The sequence below is a fragment of the Strix aluco genome, chromosome 3, assembly GCF_031877795.1.
Source record: "Strix aluco isolate bStrAlu1 chromosome 3, bStrAlu1.hap1, whole genome shotgun sequence".
In the NCBI taxonomy this organism is placed as follows: Eukaryota; Metazoa; Chordata; class Aves; order Strigiformes; family Strigidae; genus Strix; species Strix aluco.
In genome coordinates this window covers 57,432,374-57,448,911 of record NC_133933.1, presented here as the reverse complement: position 1 = coordinate 57,448,911, position 16,538 = coordinate 57,432,374, and the positions used below count along the sequence as shown (strand labels likewise).

At 36.8% G+C, this 16,538-nt stretch overlaps 1 protein-coding gene across 6 annotated transcripts in view; it reads right to left on the bottom strand.

Annotated features, from left to right (window-relative positions):
- UTRN (utrophin) overlaps positions 1–16,538 on the bottom strand; it is a 387,283-nt gene that overhangs the window by 89,556 nt on the left and 281,189 nt on the right. For all 6 annotated transcript variants that reach the window (XM_074818672.1, XM_074818673.1, XM_074818671.1 and 3 more), the window contains one exon: positions 11,038–11,167. In XM_074818672.1, coding sequence (XP_074674773.1) covers positions 11,038–11,167 — 130 coding nt within the window. The remainder of the gene's footprint in view (positions 1–11,037; positions 11,168–16,538) is intronic.

The following is a 16,538-nucleotide window of genomic DNA, read 5'->3' as shown; positions in this document are numbered from 1 at the left end:
AAAGTCCTAAAAGGCTGGTTTAAATAGATTTTGCAAATCTAAAAATGTTCAATGAACACATTGACCAAAAAAGAGCCAAGCTCATGGTGCATTATTTTCCACAAACTTCAGGCTTACATGTGCAAATCCCATGCAACTCAGCAACCATGGAAATCCCATTCATGTTAGCAAAGACCAGCTGGCACTGAGTAAGCAAAGCCAAAGTGGACACACATACAACCTCAGGACAGTCACAGGAGATGATACTGATTATTTCAGTAAATTGCTTGTATTTAAATTCCCAGTCCCTGATAAGTCTGCAAGATACTAGACAGAACTCCACATCACAGACATGCCTCAGTGCTCTTTGACAACAAGAACGGAGTCAGTTGGTGGCTTATCTGTCTGTACAACAGATGATTTTTACAAACCAGTAGGATAGTCTATCAATAAGAGAACATCCTGCCTTTCCTGTGTCTTCAATTCAAGACTGAGCAAGACCCAGACAGTCAGAAAGCTAAAAAGAAAACACCAAGACATACCCAGCAGGTCCTGCTGTCTACTGCTCAGAGAGGCCTTGCTAAAAAAAAGTCACAGGTAGCTTCCTTCACTAGGGAAGACTTGCTTCAGTAATGATAAACAAAAAAAAGGCAGTCTCAGAGGATTCCCCTTCTACATAACAGCCTTGCGGTTTCTGCAGGCAGAGAAGCAAGCAGAGGAAACTTGATATAATGCAGAAACCAGAGAACAAAAAAAGGGAGAGATACGTGACATACACTGAAACTAAGCCAACTGGCCTCCTATTCACTCCTGTATAAAACGCTTGGATAAGGTTTATCACAGTATTCTTGTGATTAAAATTCAAGTGTTGTCTAGAAATAAATTATACACAATCATGCAGAGATGAAAGCACCATTTTTCTCAGAAGTCAAATGAGACATACAGTGTTCCATTTACTGATATACTGTCTTTAAAATCATTATAACTGACTAAGTGTGGAGTTGTTAGCTTGGGGGAGGAGGGTGAGGGGGTTACATACAAAATGGGGGAAGGAAGAAGCTTTTTGCCTTCTGAATGCTAGATGAATGTCAAAGTAAATGTACTGTTATGGTTGCAAAAGTTCTCTTACTATGCCTCTGGTGATGCAACTATTGTTCCATAGCACCCAATACAGGAAAGCACACTGCGAGTAATTAATACAAAACAAATCACTAAAATACATTCAATTTGTTGCCAAGAAGGGCAGGCACATTCTTCCCACATGTAAAAAATAACAGGGAGTTATTTGGATCAAAAACAGAGTTTCTGCCTATCGATTCCACATGTTTATTTTTTTTTAAGATTTTTCATATCTTGTTAGCCCGTATTAGTCTTGATACATGCTAGACTACAAATACTAGAAGAGTATTCAGCAACGCAATCCAGATGCTGCCCAAGGAGAAAAAAACCAACCAAAACCCACCAACCCACAATGCACGTTTTGCATTTTAATCGGTGGTATGGGGGGAGAGGATGTTGCCAAATGACCAAGTGTTGCCCAAAATCACAAGGCATGTTGCTAAGAAGCAGTCACATAGGAGAAAAGTACAACCAACAGTAATCAAAGGAGAATGGGAAGCAAGGACAATCAACAAGAGCCAACATCACCAAAGGAAGGGAGACAAATACCGAGGCAGTAGGTTGCAGAGCATGTTTTGACCTCTAGAATGAAAAAAAGCCTTTTTTAAAAAAGAGAGCCATTTGAAGAGAGAGTGGAGCTGAGAGGGACAAAAGAAATTTTGAGCTTATCAAGATATTTCAGTGACTTGCTGGGTGTCATAAGCTATCACATGAGAGCACTGCTTATGTGCACTCTGCCTGCAAAGGCAGAGGCTAGACAGGCTTAGGGATACTGCAATGGCAAGAGTGTGTTTCACAAGAGGAATTTGTGGTGGAACAGTTGTGACTAAAACCTGCAATGCTTAACTAGATGCAAAGGGATATAAATTATGTATGTAGCTCTGGGATACAGAGACATGGCAGTAACCCACAATTTGCAACACTGACAGACCAGAATAAAGATGGAGACCAAAGATAGGCTGTGATAAATTGTACCTTGTTTGTGGAATTCCAGCAATTCACAGTAGAAACTACATCATAGGACAACACAGTTCTTGGATGATCTTTACCTCAAGCTTTGCAACAGATTTTGGAAAAAGGAAAATAAATAAACCCTAAGTTCTAAGCAAAAACTTCTTTCAGATAAAAACTGTTGTTTTAAACAAAAAACAACAGCTACAAATTGCTTATGTAAAGATAGCAAAGAAGTCGTTACTGGAAGTAATTTTGGAATTATTCACCGTTAAGAATAATAATATACCACTGATGAATTAGTGAGAATCCACTACAGTCCAGTGACAAAAGGACTGTGAACAATCTAGAAACCAAGCTAAATTGCAGCATGCAGGCAACTTGCACCTAGTGGCAGGGTTTGGTATCACAGGATATCTCATAGGTTGAGGTATCCTATGATATCCTCTGATACAACTACAGGTTGAGGACAACCAGGCCTCAGGACTAAAAGCTGCAGGACTTTAAATGAGGATTAAGGGAGCATCTAGAGCTGAAACACTTTACACAAGGAAAGAGAATACTGAGCTTTGTTGAAAGGGGACAGAAAATTCCAGACCTAGTGGAGGAAGCCTCCTTTGTTGGCATCTTGAATATGTGAATGTATAGGGGACATTATACCCAGAAACCGGACTAAGTTGTATATATGCAAAGCTGTAATCTGCCATTTTTGTCCAACATCATGCACTTGCATCATAATTTGCCTGTTATGAGAGCCAAACCCTACCAATTCTGCATAAAAGAGTACAAAGTTGAAGGGCTTAACAGTTCTAAACTAGATTATTAGCAGGTATTTTAAAATGATCGGTCATGGTGGGAAGATGCTGAAAGCTTTAGTAAGAGCTGAAATTTTGCAAAATTTTTTGGTTGTCCCTAAAGGTACTTTCACAACATATTCAATGAGTGCTTCTCACTCCAGTAGAAGCTATAAGAAAAAAGAGGCTGTAGCAATAAATGACAATAGAAGAAGGGAACAACAGCCTGACTCTGTTTGTCTGGCCAGCTAAAACAAGGCAGCTTTACTCATGACAGACTAGTTACATATTCTGGGAGGGAAAAAGGTTCCAGACTGACTGGGGTGATACAAGTATCCCAACAGAACTGAAACCGAAAACATCTTTTAAAACCGTTTGTTAAATCAGTGTCATTGTGTGAGGCTATCTGCCACATATTTTATTTGAAAAATATGAATTCATTGCAAGACTGCTCTATTTTACAAAAGCCTTGGAAGTGCTTGTAAACCTGCCCTGAAAAGACATTTACTAGGGAAATAAAGCAAAACACACATTTTTATGAGCTATAAAACCATTCAGCATCTATTCATTTAAGAGAAAAATACATCTTGTATAACTTCATGTTTTCCATCATGAAAATCTGACTTATTAATGAGCAACATAATACTTTTTTCAAGCAGCTAACACCTTCTTGAAGATACTGGTTGCAGAGCATAGAATTGTAAACCTCCTAAAACAATAGCTTAACAGTGGGGATTTTTTTTTTTTTATGAGTTTGGAATGAGTTTCACCAGTCTGTCATTACACACACTGGCAGACAGAGTTCCTTTTTGCTGTGAAAAAACGCTACACAGAGGTTGTTGCTTTTATAATATAAAGTCTTCTCAACAATCAGCCTTCCTTCACCTTACCGCCTTTTTTTTTTTTTAATAGTACTTATTATATTATCTCCACTTCAGCAGCTGCTCAGAAAGTAAGAAAGGCCTATAGGCACTGGACCATCTGTTTACCAAAGAGGCAAGATATTAACTGACTTTGCAGTTAGGGAGAAAGAGCAGAAAACAAAGTCCACTTCTGTAGTGGAAAAACTTGGTTTTAATAAGCATTTTTTGTCACAAACAAAGCAATGAAAGCACCAACAGCTTTTCTGCGTCTGTAGCAGAGACAGAGTGCCACAGAAGGAAAGCTTTTGAGCCTGAACTTTACAGCATATAGCTTCCTTACATATATGGAGAATACTTACCCAGGAAAGTTATCAGTGAAGAAAATTCTTCTTGCTTAAGAATTTATTTTAGATCTCTTAAACTATTGCTGGCTCTAGCTGATTCTAAGCAACTGTGCTTGATCCTCATTATGTGGACTTGAACTGGTGATTTCCTTCCACCTTGCCACAATTACATTAATTTCCTTTCATTTTTGCTATATTCTTAATAAAATATACTAGAACTGGAGCTGATTTCATGCCCCCTCCCTCTCCCATTGTCAAACATTTTCTCTTCCTTGGTTCAATCAATCTTTGCAGCAAAAAACAATGGGTGACAAAGCACTGTAATCATTATGAAAACTTCCACAGCATTTGAACAGACACAATAGCATGTTGTCAAACTCCTAAGCAGAAGAACTAAAGGCAGTGTTATTGTTGCATGATGAAGTCTTTAGCATTGCTCCAGCTACAGCATTATCTGGGTTTCTAACAATCTGGACAGAAAACTTAGTTCTGCTGGGATGGAAATAGGAAGTTTAAAGAACAAGCAGCAACTGGTTAATGTGAAAATGTAGTGATTAATCGGATTCCAAGCACCCAACCAAGCAAGCATGTCACCTTTTTCTCCTATTCAAACATCTATTGCATCTGTAGTGAAAAACAAAGAAAAAGCACAGTCATTTTCATCTTTGCCCATTTAGGTTTTCTTCTATCAAAACTGAAAGTTCTTCAAACCAGAGAAATATAATTAAATAAAGAGTGAATGAGGAAAGTCTCTGCAGAATAAAAGACAAATTACCTTTGGTCTGCAGAAGACAGACTTGCGAAAGCAGAGAAAATGAAAGCTGTTAACCTCATGTATGATGAATACTTCTAGAAAGGGCCCAGAGAATGGGCTCCAGATAAAGACAAATGAGAACAATGCTAGCAAATATACACATCCTTTAATAATGGTTGTTGATATTTCCCAGTGGGTGCTGGTGGGGAAGACACAGAAGGACAAAACAAAGAGAAAATAGCTTCTAGTTAAAAGAGATAATTAAGTCATCCCGTAGCATCTATCTCCAGAAAACTGAACAAGATTAGAGCACTCCCGAGAACCATGCATTTATTCAGCATAACCAGTGTAATTTTTCAATATAATCAAAATACATATAATACTTTACACTGAAAGCAAGCCATCATTTTGTAATAAATGGTGTGATCCAAAGCAAGTTCACAATACTTTTGCACAGTGAAAGCCCCGAGTTTGTGTTGCTCCAGGAACATAAACCAGGTATGAATTCAGTTTTAGTCAGCTCCTACCACAAAACCAGAAAAATCCATATATAACAGTACTATGTCTCCTTCCAATTCCTGTTGAAAGCAGAGTAGGCTATCACCACTATATCCCAGTTACTCTAGGCAAGCAAGGAATTAATCCTATGTTTCTTTCCAAAGCACTGTGGCTGCAGATTGTAATAAGCCTTTTATTTCTTCCAAAGATCAATAAAGATTTTTTACTGACACAGCACATATGGCAGGTAGCTCCTCAGCAAGGCTGCAGGAGACAGATATACATCCCCTAATAGCATTTCAAAACAAAACAAAGGCATCTATTTTATTCCAAAACAATACAGAAACAGAAAATAAAGACAAGCCAGGCAGCACAAAAGATAGGGCTCCCTGACTTGATGTCATCCTATAAGAACAACACAGGACTTTAAAACGTCCATGTTCTGAACTTTTATAAACCTTCTAAGTTTCCTCAGCCTGTTTTCTCCTCTATACACTTTTTGTTTAATTTTCTGCAGTTTCCAATTTGCTTTCTTGAGGCTCATTTACAATGTTTTTGAACTATGTTTGCTCTAGAGTATAAGAAAGGAATTTTCTTTCAAATAAGGTCCTAACCTTTGACATCCATCAGTCATCCACGTTGCTAGTAGCGTAACTGAGAATTCTCTCGCAGACAAAGCTTTAGTGCTTTCTGGAGTCTTTAAAACAAGGCAACAGTTAAACTTTAAGAACATGGCTTCCACCTGGGAAGCATCTTGTATTTCAGCTAAAACTGGGTCATAACAGAGCATACAGATCAAGAATGGATATAACTCTGCTTATATCGTGATGTCCTCATAGTTAAAAAAAACAATAATAAAATTAACCACTATGGCCTCAGGCCAGGCTGCTTCCAATACTCAGCTGTTAAAAACTCAGGCTTAAAACTCCTCTGAAGTTTTCACTCCACACCATTCAGCAAATGGAAACTTCCTTGAATGTTACCAATATGACTCCAAGCAGGCAACCATGTAGACTCTACAGGAAGAATTTCAAGACTCTACCCAGGTGGACTAAACTTGCAGGGTGACTAACAGATCTATTTGAGAAGGAGAGATACTTAGTTTAAGATTCTTTCATGAGTAACTGCACATTAATCTTATGAAGAAACTCTCAAAAGTCACAAGTAATTGAGCTTCTATTAAAACAGGGGCAGCAATGTCAAAAGAGTATAAGTAGTTTCTGAGCATGATTCCAATGACCTCCAGTGGGCCATACCCTCTTTGTTCTCTTCACCACTTCTAATTTCCACTCTCAAGACTTCATACTCAGCCCAGCTGCATAGCAGAGAACAAAAACTATTCCGGTGATGTGTGATAGCTAGTGGACAGGCACAAGTAGTTGGGAATAGAAATGCTGCCTGCTATATGCATTAGAAAATAGTAAATTGCCTATTTTCAGTGAGATCTTCCTTGCTAAGAGGAAAAATTATGGCAGAGAATTTACCTGAATATGTTCAGTGGTAGGAAGCAAAGAAGTTTGACTTTTTATTTATGTCTGAAACAGGTGAGTATATGCATGTAATTCACTGATACCTATTAATATATTTCTCTTATAACACAGATGTGATTTTGGGGTTTTCTACACTTTCAATTAAGAGGAGATAACAGGTGGGAAATAATTTTAAATCATGTGTTTATCAAAACAACCTTTGCTACCAAATAGCAGTTTTCAAAGCTAGGAATCTGATTGCCATAAGAAAACTAGGAGCTACTGAAGTACTTTGAAAATGCTGCAGATTCCTGGAAACATTCACTATTGCAGTGAGAATCAGTGTAGTGGCCTGTGGTAATCTGCTAGGATCTTAGCAAAGCTCTATCATCAGTTTGTAGAACCCTGGGGACAGAAAATATTATTTCTGCTTTCCTTTATGTGTCTGATGGCCTGTAACCTTACTAACAGTACAGGGGTCTAAGAAGCCAACTGTAACTATGCCACAGAGAATTATAATCAACATTTTTAGATCTAAGTTTTCTCCTACACCATGCACAAGTGACAACAAAGCTGAAAATGTGAGCATTTCCAATTTCCTTATCCCATCCATCTATAGAATTCAGCAGCTGGCCTGCTGGTTTATCCATCAGCTCCACTCAGATGCTGAAGCAGCTCAAAGGCAAGAAGAATGTGAAGCTTGCTTTTTTGTGATGGGGCCAACCTACAGAAATATGGAAAAAAAAAACCCAAACCAAACCAAAACAGAAGATAACTAAGGGAGATAAAATTAACTTAGAAGGAAGTTTCCTGGAAGCTGAAGAACAGTGTTTGAATGTGCCAGTTACTACATGGTACAGTAGAAGGCCAACACAGGAAGTCTATGGCCAAGATGGGAAAGAAGAAACCAAGTCTTGCTCATAACCTGATTTTACATTCTTGTGTTATATTTGAAATTAACAAGAACATTATAGACAATAATAGATTATCATAAGGCATCCTGTAACAAATATTCTCTTTGGATGAAACAATGAATATACACAGGTCCTTAAAATAGGTCTCAGTCAGTCAAGTTCAAAACTGATTCTTACCAGTTTTCTCCTAAACCTCTCTCACTCCTTGTCCTTGCAACAATGCCACACACACACCCCTGACATGAAAAGATCTAGGGGAAAAGAAGTGGATGGAGAAGGAGAGGTTGAAGAAAACAGAAAATGATTTTACAACCTTTACCCTCTCCAGATTAGCTAACCCTCCCCCTACACCTCTGCCATTATACAAGGTAAGAACTAACCTCAAGAAACAGTGATTTTCCAATTAATGTGATTATGACTTAAAAAAAAAAAAAAAGTTTTTGTTATTTGTATTATAGAAGCAGCCAAAAACATGTTCAAATCATGACCGCAGTGTGCTGTGCACTGCTCATCAATATTTTTTAAAGACAGTCAGCTTACCAAAACCACACTCCTTCCCCTTTAGCAATGCAGTGTACTTCATTGAAGTTAATGAGTTAACTTTAATCTACTGCAGAGAATACCAGTGATCAAGAGTCTGACAGAAAAATTAAAAAATAAACATTGTAAAAGCAAACATATGCCCACATACACAGCCTTCACTGAAAATGGTTAATCAGAAGAAAAATTGTGTGTGTCTGGATGTCTTCAAATCCAGAGATGCAGCTTTCACGAGACTGGTGGCATTACTTGTCAGAAAAAATTTACTAGATTCAGTCCTGGGTGAAGTTTAACAGCTTATGATATATAAGAGATCAGAGCAGATGATTCAAAGACGCCTTTTGACCTGAAAGTCTATTAATCTACAGAATGTGCAACACAGTGCTTTACGGGGTGCAGGTGCCCACTGCTGGCAACGGGGGCTGCACGGGGGCCTCTGTGAGGAAAGGCCGGGGCTGACCCATGCCAGGGACGAGCCGACCCACCGCAGGGCACAGCTGAGGCCCTCAGCCACGCTGGTGGCACCTCAGGGAAAGCGTATTTAAGAAACAGCAGAAAACACCAGAGAGGGAGGAGGAGGGAACAAAAAAGGAGAAACAGCAGATGGAACACCAAGGTCAGAGGAGAAGGAGCAGCTCCATGGCAGGGGAGATATTCCCTATGGAGAGTCCACACTGGGGCAGAAGGAAGATGTGAGAAGAAAGGAGCAGCAGAGAGAAGCTGCTAAGCTGACTGTGGACCCACCACCTTCCCACCCTCTCACACCACTCATTGCCCTGTTGGAGAGGCTGAGCATTACTTGCAGTCATAACAAGGGGGGAAGGAGACAGAAATGAAAGAATCAAGTTGAGCTGAGGAAATGGGGGAGGAAAGATGTGGTTTTAAGGTTTGCCTTTTTGTTTCCCACTACCAAGTCAGTAAATATATTTATTTTAAATGGCAATAAATAGTTTAGTTTCCCCAAGTTAAATCTGGCCCATAACAGTGGTTTGTAAGTGATCTGTCTGTGTCCCCATCTTGACCCATGAGCTTTCTCACTCTTGTTCTTCCTATCTTCTGCCTCCATCCCACTGAGGTGGAGGAAGTGAGTGAGTGGATGGGTGGGAGTTTGGCTGGTAGCCAAGACTAACCCACCACATGCTCAGAAAACAGAAAGTGTATGGAACTACTGAGTGTGAAGAAGAAAGAGGAAAATAAGTTCAATGCACATCTATGAAGCTTCCCAGTCTGACCATATTTGATTGGTTTTCAGATATGATGACTAGACAAAGGGACACTCATACATCACTTGCAGACCATTTGCCTGGCCATTATTGTTATGTAGTTTACCATGGTCATCAAATTCCCTGCTATTCTGTTATCACTGCCATTGTATAGCACAATATAATAATTATTATTACTATTATTATTAATAATAGATTGCACAACAAGAATTTATGATGCAGCTCATCACCTGAAGTTTGCTCTTGCACTTTCAGTCAACACTGACTAGATCATGGATATTAACCCCTGCTAGAAAATTAACATTTTACACCAGTAACATTTTATGCATTGGCATCATTTGTGCTGGGTGGTTCTATGGCTTTTGAGAGGAGAAACTGTGACTTCAAACTTTTGTGTGAAAGAATGAGCAAATATAAAGCAAGCGTTCCTTATTTTTCAACCACAAGGTTGCTTGTGATTTAGACCAACTTAAACATTAGAGATGCAATATATCAAAAAAGTTTGTGAGTAAAGACAGACAGAATGTTTTCAGGAGTCGGGAGTTCAAAAGGAAGTAGTAAGATACATTATAGCAGTGAAGGTACCAGAACTAATCATAGGAAAAAATGGTTCATTGGCTTTAACTACCAGCTATTCAAACTTTATCACAAAGTCAAATTAGGGAATATGAAAATGCATAAAGATTTGCATGAAAATAACACAAAGTATGGATGCAGGAAAGATTAGTTGTTTCCACTAAATAAACTTTAAAAGTTTGCTATGGAGATGTATAGGAAGACATATGGGAAGAAAAAGCTAACTCCTCATACAAGCAGCTATACTGTAATTTTGTAAATTATACAGAACAGTAAATTATTCACATCTTACACCAACTGATATTTCTGTAAAAGTACATTACTACCTTCCACAAGAACAATTCATATGTAATTAAGATTTTATAATGCTGTACCTTATACCAGAAACATGATTCTAGGACTTAACTGCACAGATATTTGGTATATTTTTCTATTTTTCAGTTATGGAGGGTAGGCTGGAGGAAAATTATTACCTCCTTGTTAGTCTCTGATATAGACAAATATCTCAACAAACACTATGCAAATACTGCTTCTAGGATAGCTGTGGTTTATTCCTTAGTAATAAAATTCATCTAACGTTCAAATCTTTAAGATTCTGTAACGACTGCTTTCCTAAAGCTGATTCCTTTTACTTCTAATGAGATACATCACTGAATAAATTTATTTCTATTTGTGGAGTAAAACTTTCCAATAATGACATGTATACATTTGAATGTGCATTTAAGGTGCATATGTTATTGTGTTAAGAAAAAAGAAAAGAACAGAACTGATGACTTGGGTGTTTTGAATCAAAAACTGGAAAAAGAAATAGAGATTTTTCTATTTCTTCCATTAAAATGTGAGTAACTACAAAGCAGAGTAGTAATACTTTGAGGCTAAATCATTGAAATAAAAGCAAGCAGGATGTGGTCTGGAAAACTCTGAAGTCTAACCAAGTAATTGGGATATAAAGTATGTACATCTAAGTCCTTTTTCTTTCCTTTGACCATTCCTGGAAGAGAGTATTTTCTGACCTGTTTTTGAATGCAAGCTCCTTCTTGGTTCCTCAGGCCCCTCAATTGGTTGGTCAGCCAGGAAAACTCGTGCCTGATCCACAGCATTGAGAATTGTTTGCTCTTTATCCTTCAGTTCACGCCTCAGTGCCTTTTGGGAAGGGAAAGAAGAATGCCATTTGTAACATGAACAACAGATAGTATACCATTTTCTCTGTTTTCACTTCTCTGACCAAACCTGCCTAGTGAGTAATAGCCAACATGACATTCAGACTACAAGATAAAATGTAAATTTTACAAACCAGAAACAACAAGAAATCAATTAAGGCTAGTAGGGTAATTTTATAGAATGGACTTGAAGAATTGAACACAAGAAAGATGATAATGGTAGGTTAACTCACCTAAGAAATTGTATGTACTACATTCAAATTCTAAAAAAAAGTAAAATGAAAGGATTTATTGCTATTAATAGGATTGCTAATATATAGTAGATTACTACAACAGACTATTTCTTCTTTTTTTAGTAGCTGGTATAACAGAAAAATTGCGTCTACTGAAACTTCAGAAGATAATTTTACACTGCTAAAAAGAATTCCAGGAGTACTTTACATTCCTTAGAAAATGCTACTTCTTATTGTGTCTCCTATTTATTAATATTTTAAAAACTTAAAACTTCTGGTTACATATAAATACATATAAATCTGTCCCACCTAGAAGGAGGCTGCTTTGCATGCTTTATTTCTATTACTTTCTAACAATAGAAACACAAAAGAAGATACTTGAAACATTATTAAAATGCTACACTTAATTTTTCCAATGCATTTTTTAGCTCTAATTACAAAATCAAGGCTTATTTTGCTGACACAATCTGCTCAGGCCCCATGTCAGCTCAAGAAAAGCAGTTAGTCAGTGTTCACAACATTATATAACAAAATGAGTGCTTTCCTCTACAGAAAACTGTGAAAAACAGTTACCATGAAAGCCTCACCAATGCTACCTTATCCTTCTCATCAGTAAATCTCTTGATGCCACAAACAAAAACCACCTACCTCTTGACTTCAGCTTAGCAGGAGGCAAGATGTTATTTTTTCCCCCCTTCTCTCCCACTTTATTCCTTTATCCTCCTCATCTTCCTAAATCTTTCCACTTCTTCTCATTCTACTTCTGCTCCAAATTAAATTAAAAAACCAAAGCCCAACAAAAACTAATCACTGAATATACACTAATCTCCATTACACTTAGGAACTTGCATCATACAGTCCCACCTTCAGTAACTTCAGTTAAGTACTGTCCTTATACAAAAACCTCTTCAGAACAGTGTTATCTCTACATGCTTCTGTATAGCAGCGATAACAATAAGAAGACTAAGCCTTATTCTTTGTAGGATTCAGTATATACTATGTTTAACAAGAAACAAAAATGGTACTTTAAAAACCAAGCCCTACTTTGTAAAAAAAAAGAAACATTTTTTTTTTTTTTTACAGAAACTGAAGTATTGTAAAAGCAACATTCCTGAAGAATGCCTTCAAATCAGGACAGTATGTATCAATATTCTTATTTCACAAAATACACATTAGAATAAGACTCTTCAAAATCATCCATATTTTACAAATCATGAAAACATTCTCTATGCAGGGATTTGTTTCAGGAAAGAAGGAAGACGGGAAGCCATTATCAGTACTGTGCAATTAAGGGTCAAAAAGTGCCTATTTAAAAAGCTTTTGGTTAGTAGAATCTGTCTGGATGCATCATGAAAATAATTTCAAAGATTTTGTCAAAAGTAGAGGATTGATTACTGTACTTCAGTGTGAAGTTGAAATCTTTCTAGAATTACTTTTTTTTTCCCCTCCATGCAATTTCCCAAATATTTCCAAAGCATACAAGAAAAAGGCGGCTATGGCAGATTTTGAGCCTACTAAGAAATTTCAGCAGTTAGAAATAATCTAGAGGTGGATCTCTTTTGCCCTGTCTCTCCTGTTTATCTTCATAGTGTAGTCATCAATTTCTCTTGATTATCCTCAATAAAACTTCAATCAAGTTTGACCTAAAAGACCTCTGTCCCCCTCTACCATCCCTGCCACTGAAGCTGTTAAATTTGAGGTTGACAACACAAAGATTTTGAGACTTTGGCCCATATAGCTCATCAACTCCAAGCCATCCATGACATTCCTTATTAATATATCTTGACAAAGAAATATTTTAGCATGGAAGAAACCTTGCACATGAAATAATAATATTGAAATCATTTGGTAGTAAAGAGTATCTTGAGCACACCACAGACTTCCTACATTATGGTTTATATATTTTTTCTTATGTCACAGATGCAAAAATAATTTTTGGAACAGCCGCTCAGACTTGCATAACTTTATTCCTTGTTTCTTAGCAATATTAGATATATTTCCCTGTCTCTCTCTTTCTGTCAGTAAACAGGAACAGCAATGAGAGTACATGCTGCAAGAATAACCAAATATATCAAAAATACTCTCTTGTCCTTCCAGGCAAACCTCTCTGAAACAGAACAAAAAGAAAGCCACTTACAAATCTAATCTTGAGCTCAAATATCATCTGTCTTGAGTGGACTGAAGAAAGATTTCATTGGAAAAATCACATCTACAAGTACACTACAGAGGAAAAGTAAGTCATAAAAGTCCAGCAAGGAACATAAAAGCTGTAATACCAAATTTGATTATTGTATTAAAGGTTTTGATATAATAAGAAGTACAATCATGTATTTTGATGTTTTATTTAAGTTTTGCAAAAGGTACCTCCCCAATGGCTACTCAGAATGGATGCACCTCTTTCAGTAAAGTAGTATATTACTGTGTCACTTCATTCCCCCTTGTTTGTCATTAAGGATTAAAACCATTCATACAGCTTTGAGCATAGCACAGGGGTTGATAGAGGGAGAATTCTTTCCCTGTAGTTATCTGTACTTTTCAGGTAGAAAATTAATACCAGAGATTTGGTATAGATCAAATAAATAATAAGTGAAGGTATGCAAAAGACTTCAGAACTTGTCACTGAAACTGTCCACTAAGAAGGTAAACACATGGATGCAAGTATTTTCTGAGTCCTATTGGGTATGCAGATGTGAACACAAAATGAAAATGTGAATGCTGAGCACAGATAACACAATTATTTTTTTCTACATGATGCTCCTTTATATTTATAGAAGTACAATGATATTTTTAAACTATATTGGTCATACATAAAGAGGCTGTATGCAACTTTGGCAGTAATTCATACCACCATAATACATACTACAATTCTAAATTGTACAATTACTGTATACTTTAGGTAATGGTTTAAAATGCAAGCTTCACTTCCCTCAGTAATCCGACAGGGGACAGACAACCAAATCCAACAGTTTTATTGCATTTGCAAATTCATTCTTGTTTCCTACATAAACTAGGACATTTTAAAGATTCCTGGAGAAACCAATACCAGTTTTAGGCATCCTTGATACTTATAAAAGAAGGGAAAAAAAACCCTGGAAACTAAAATCTGGTGTGCTGATGCAGTGTCAACACAAAGAGTTTTCAGAACTGACATTAAATCATACTAGGCAAGAATGATTTAAAAAGTCCTCCTTTGAGACCTGAAAGAATTCTTCCACTGGTAGATGGACAGGGGCTCACGGAACTACACTACTGCAACGTTTTATGCAGCATCACAGAAAGCAAAAACTATGAACAGCACTGCAGCATTCATTTTGCAGGTATGAGGGACATCCTTCAAGTTACTTGACTATGGCAGGACCCAGAACCCCATTAATACAATCCTTCTCTCAGGGAAGAGAACAAAGAAGCATTAACTCCCCGATTTACAACCATTAGCCAATGATTTACTCTCCATTTAGATTTGTTCCTCTTTCAGTAACTGTGAAACATGTTTTTCTCATTATAACTTTGGAAATTATATATCACTTATTCTGTTATACCAAGATAATTTAACCTGTTTGCCCTCTCTTCATTAAAGATGCTTATGATTTCTAATAAAAAACCCTAACTTCTTACAAGCTAACATTTTTTAACTTACTGTCTGAATTTATAGAAAAGGAATTTGCCTAAACCAAGGCCTTCTAATGTTTCTGTTGGAAATGCTTTGTAGCTGAAGCCTTTTCCACTCTTGCAAAATTAGAAAACTAGAAAAACTTTTGATATTCATTAATTTTTACACTGTTTTGTATATCCTATAAGCACCTACTCCCTTCAACTGCACCTTAAAATTATTTTTTGAGTATAGTAAGTGTGCTTCCAAAATTATGCACTGTTGATTTACAGTCTCTTTTTTTCCTCTTTTGAATTGTACAGGCTTGTATAGAATAATTTAAGGAGCAGATTGGCTTAATAGTTCCAACTGATGAAGGCAAAGATAATTTCAAAGAAAACACATGGGATGTGTCTTAAAAACAGAACGTATTTAAATCAGGTCTCATTATGCACTCTTTCAAGGAAGTAAAGATGCACGTTATTGTAACTCATATCAGTTTATCACGTTGTAGCTTTATATGCCAATCAGCAGCTCCTATAGCATTTAATTACTTAGCCATTATTTGGCACTGGTGCTTGAAAAACTCCTGTTACTTTTATACACTAAAATGAAATTGAAAAAATCCTCTGTGACATATAATAGGATGAGGAGAATAACTAGGATGATTGAGAAAACTTGAAGAATAGAAAGAGGCATTGTTTATAAAGATCACACAGAGCTCAAGGTTGTGACCAAGTCTCTGCCAACTGTCTGCATCATTAAAGAATCAACTAGAAAGAAAATAAGCACAGCATGTTTAAAAGCAGCTCCTTCACGACAGACACTACTTAATATAACATGTATACATAAAATTTCGAAAGTATTTTGGTCTCTGGACATATCTCTACGTGAAAGTCAGTTTTATCTATCCCAGCTGATATAGAATACATTCAAGTAAGGAGCAATATTTAATTTGAGATGGTGCATCTCACCATGCATTTACCTTTTATTACTTCATACTTAATCTATGTGGCAAGAGAAATAATGAAAGAGAAAAATGGCACCTAACATACAACCATTAACACCTGGAGATATAGACACACGCACTGCACATGGGACTTCAAATATAAGAGCATAGATGCAGGCAAAAGAGAGAGTTGGACTACACATATCAGTGATCTTTAACCCGAGGCCAACAAATATTAGCTTACTTAAGACTGTCCCTTTGATTTATCAAAAAAGAAATAGGGGTATTTCTTCACTGATACTAGTTGTCCCTTGATAATTTCCTTTCCCACTCTGGTCTACGGATGAGTGCACAGGCTCATGGCTATTCACCAAAAATATCACCCACCTCTGTATATGCATTAATAGATATGCATTACATGAAATAAGTATCTATAACTAATTCTCAAAGTGCTTCACAGTAGTACATCCAAAGAGATAAAGGATGGAAAGTATGCTTTATCATCTACCGTTCAGACTTACAGAAACAAAATATAAAGCTGTTACTAACATTTTAAAAACTAATAAACTGACAATCTCAAACT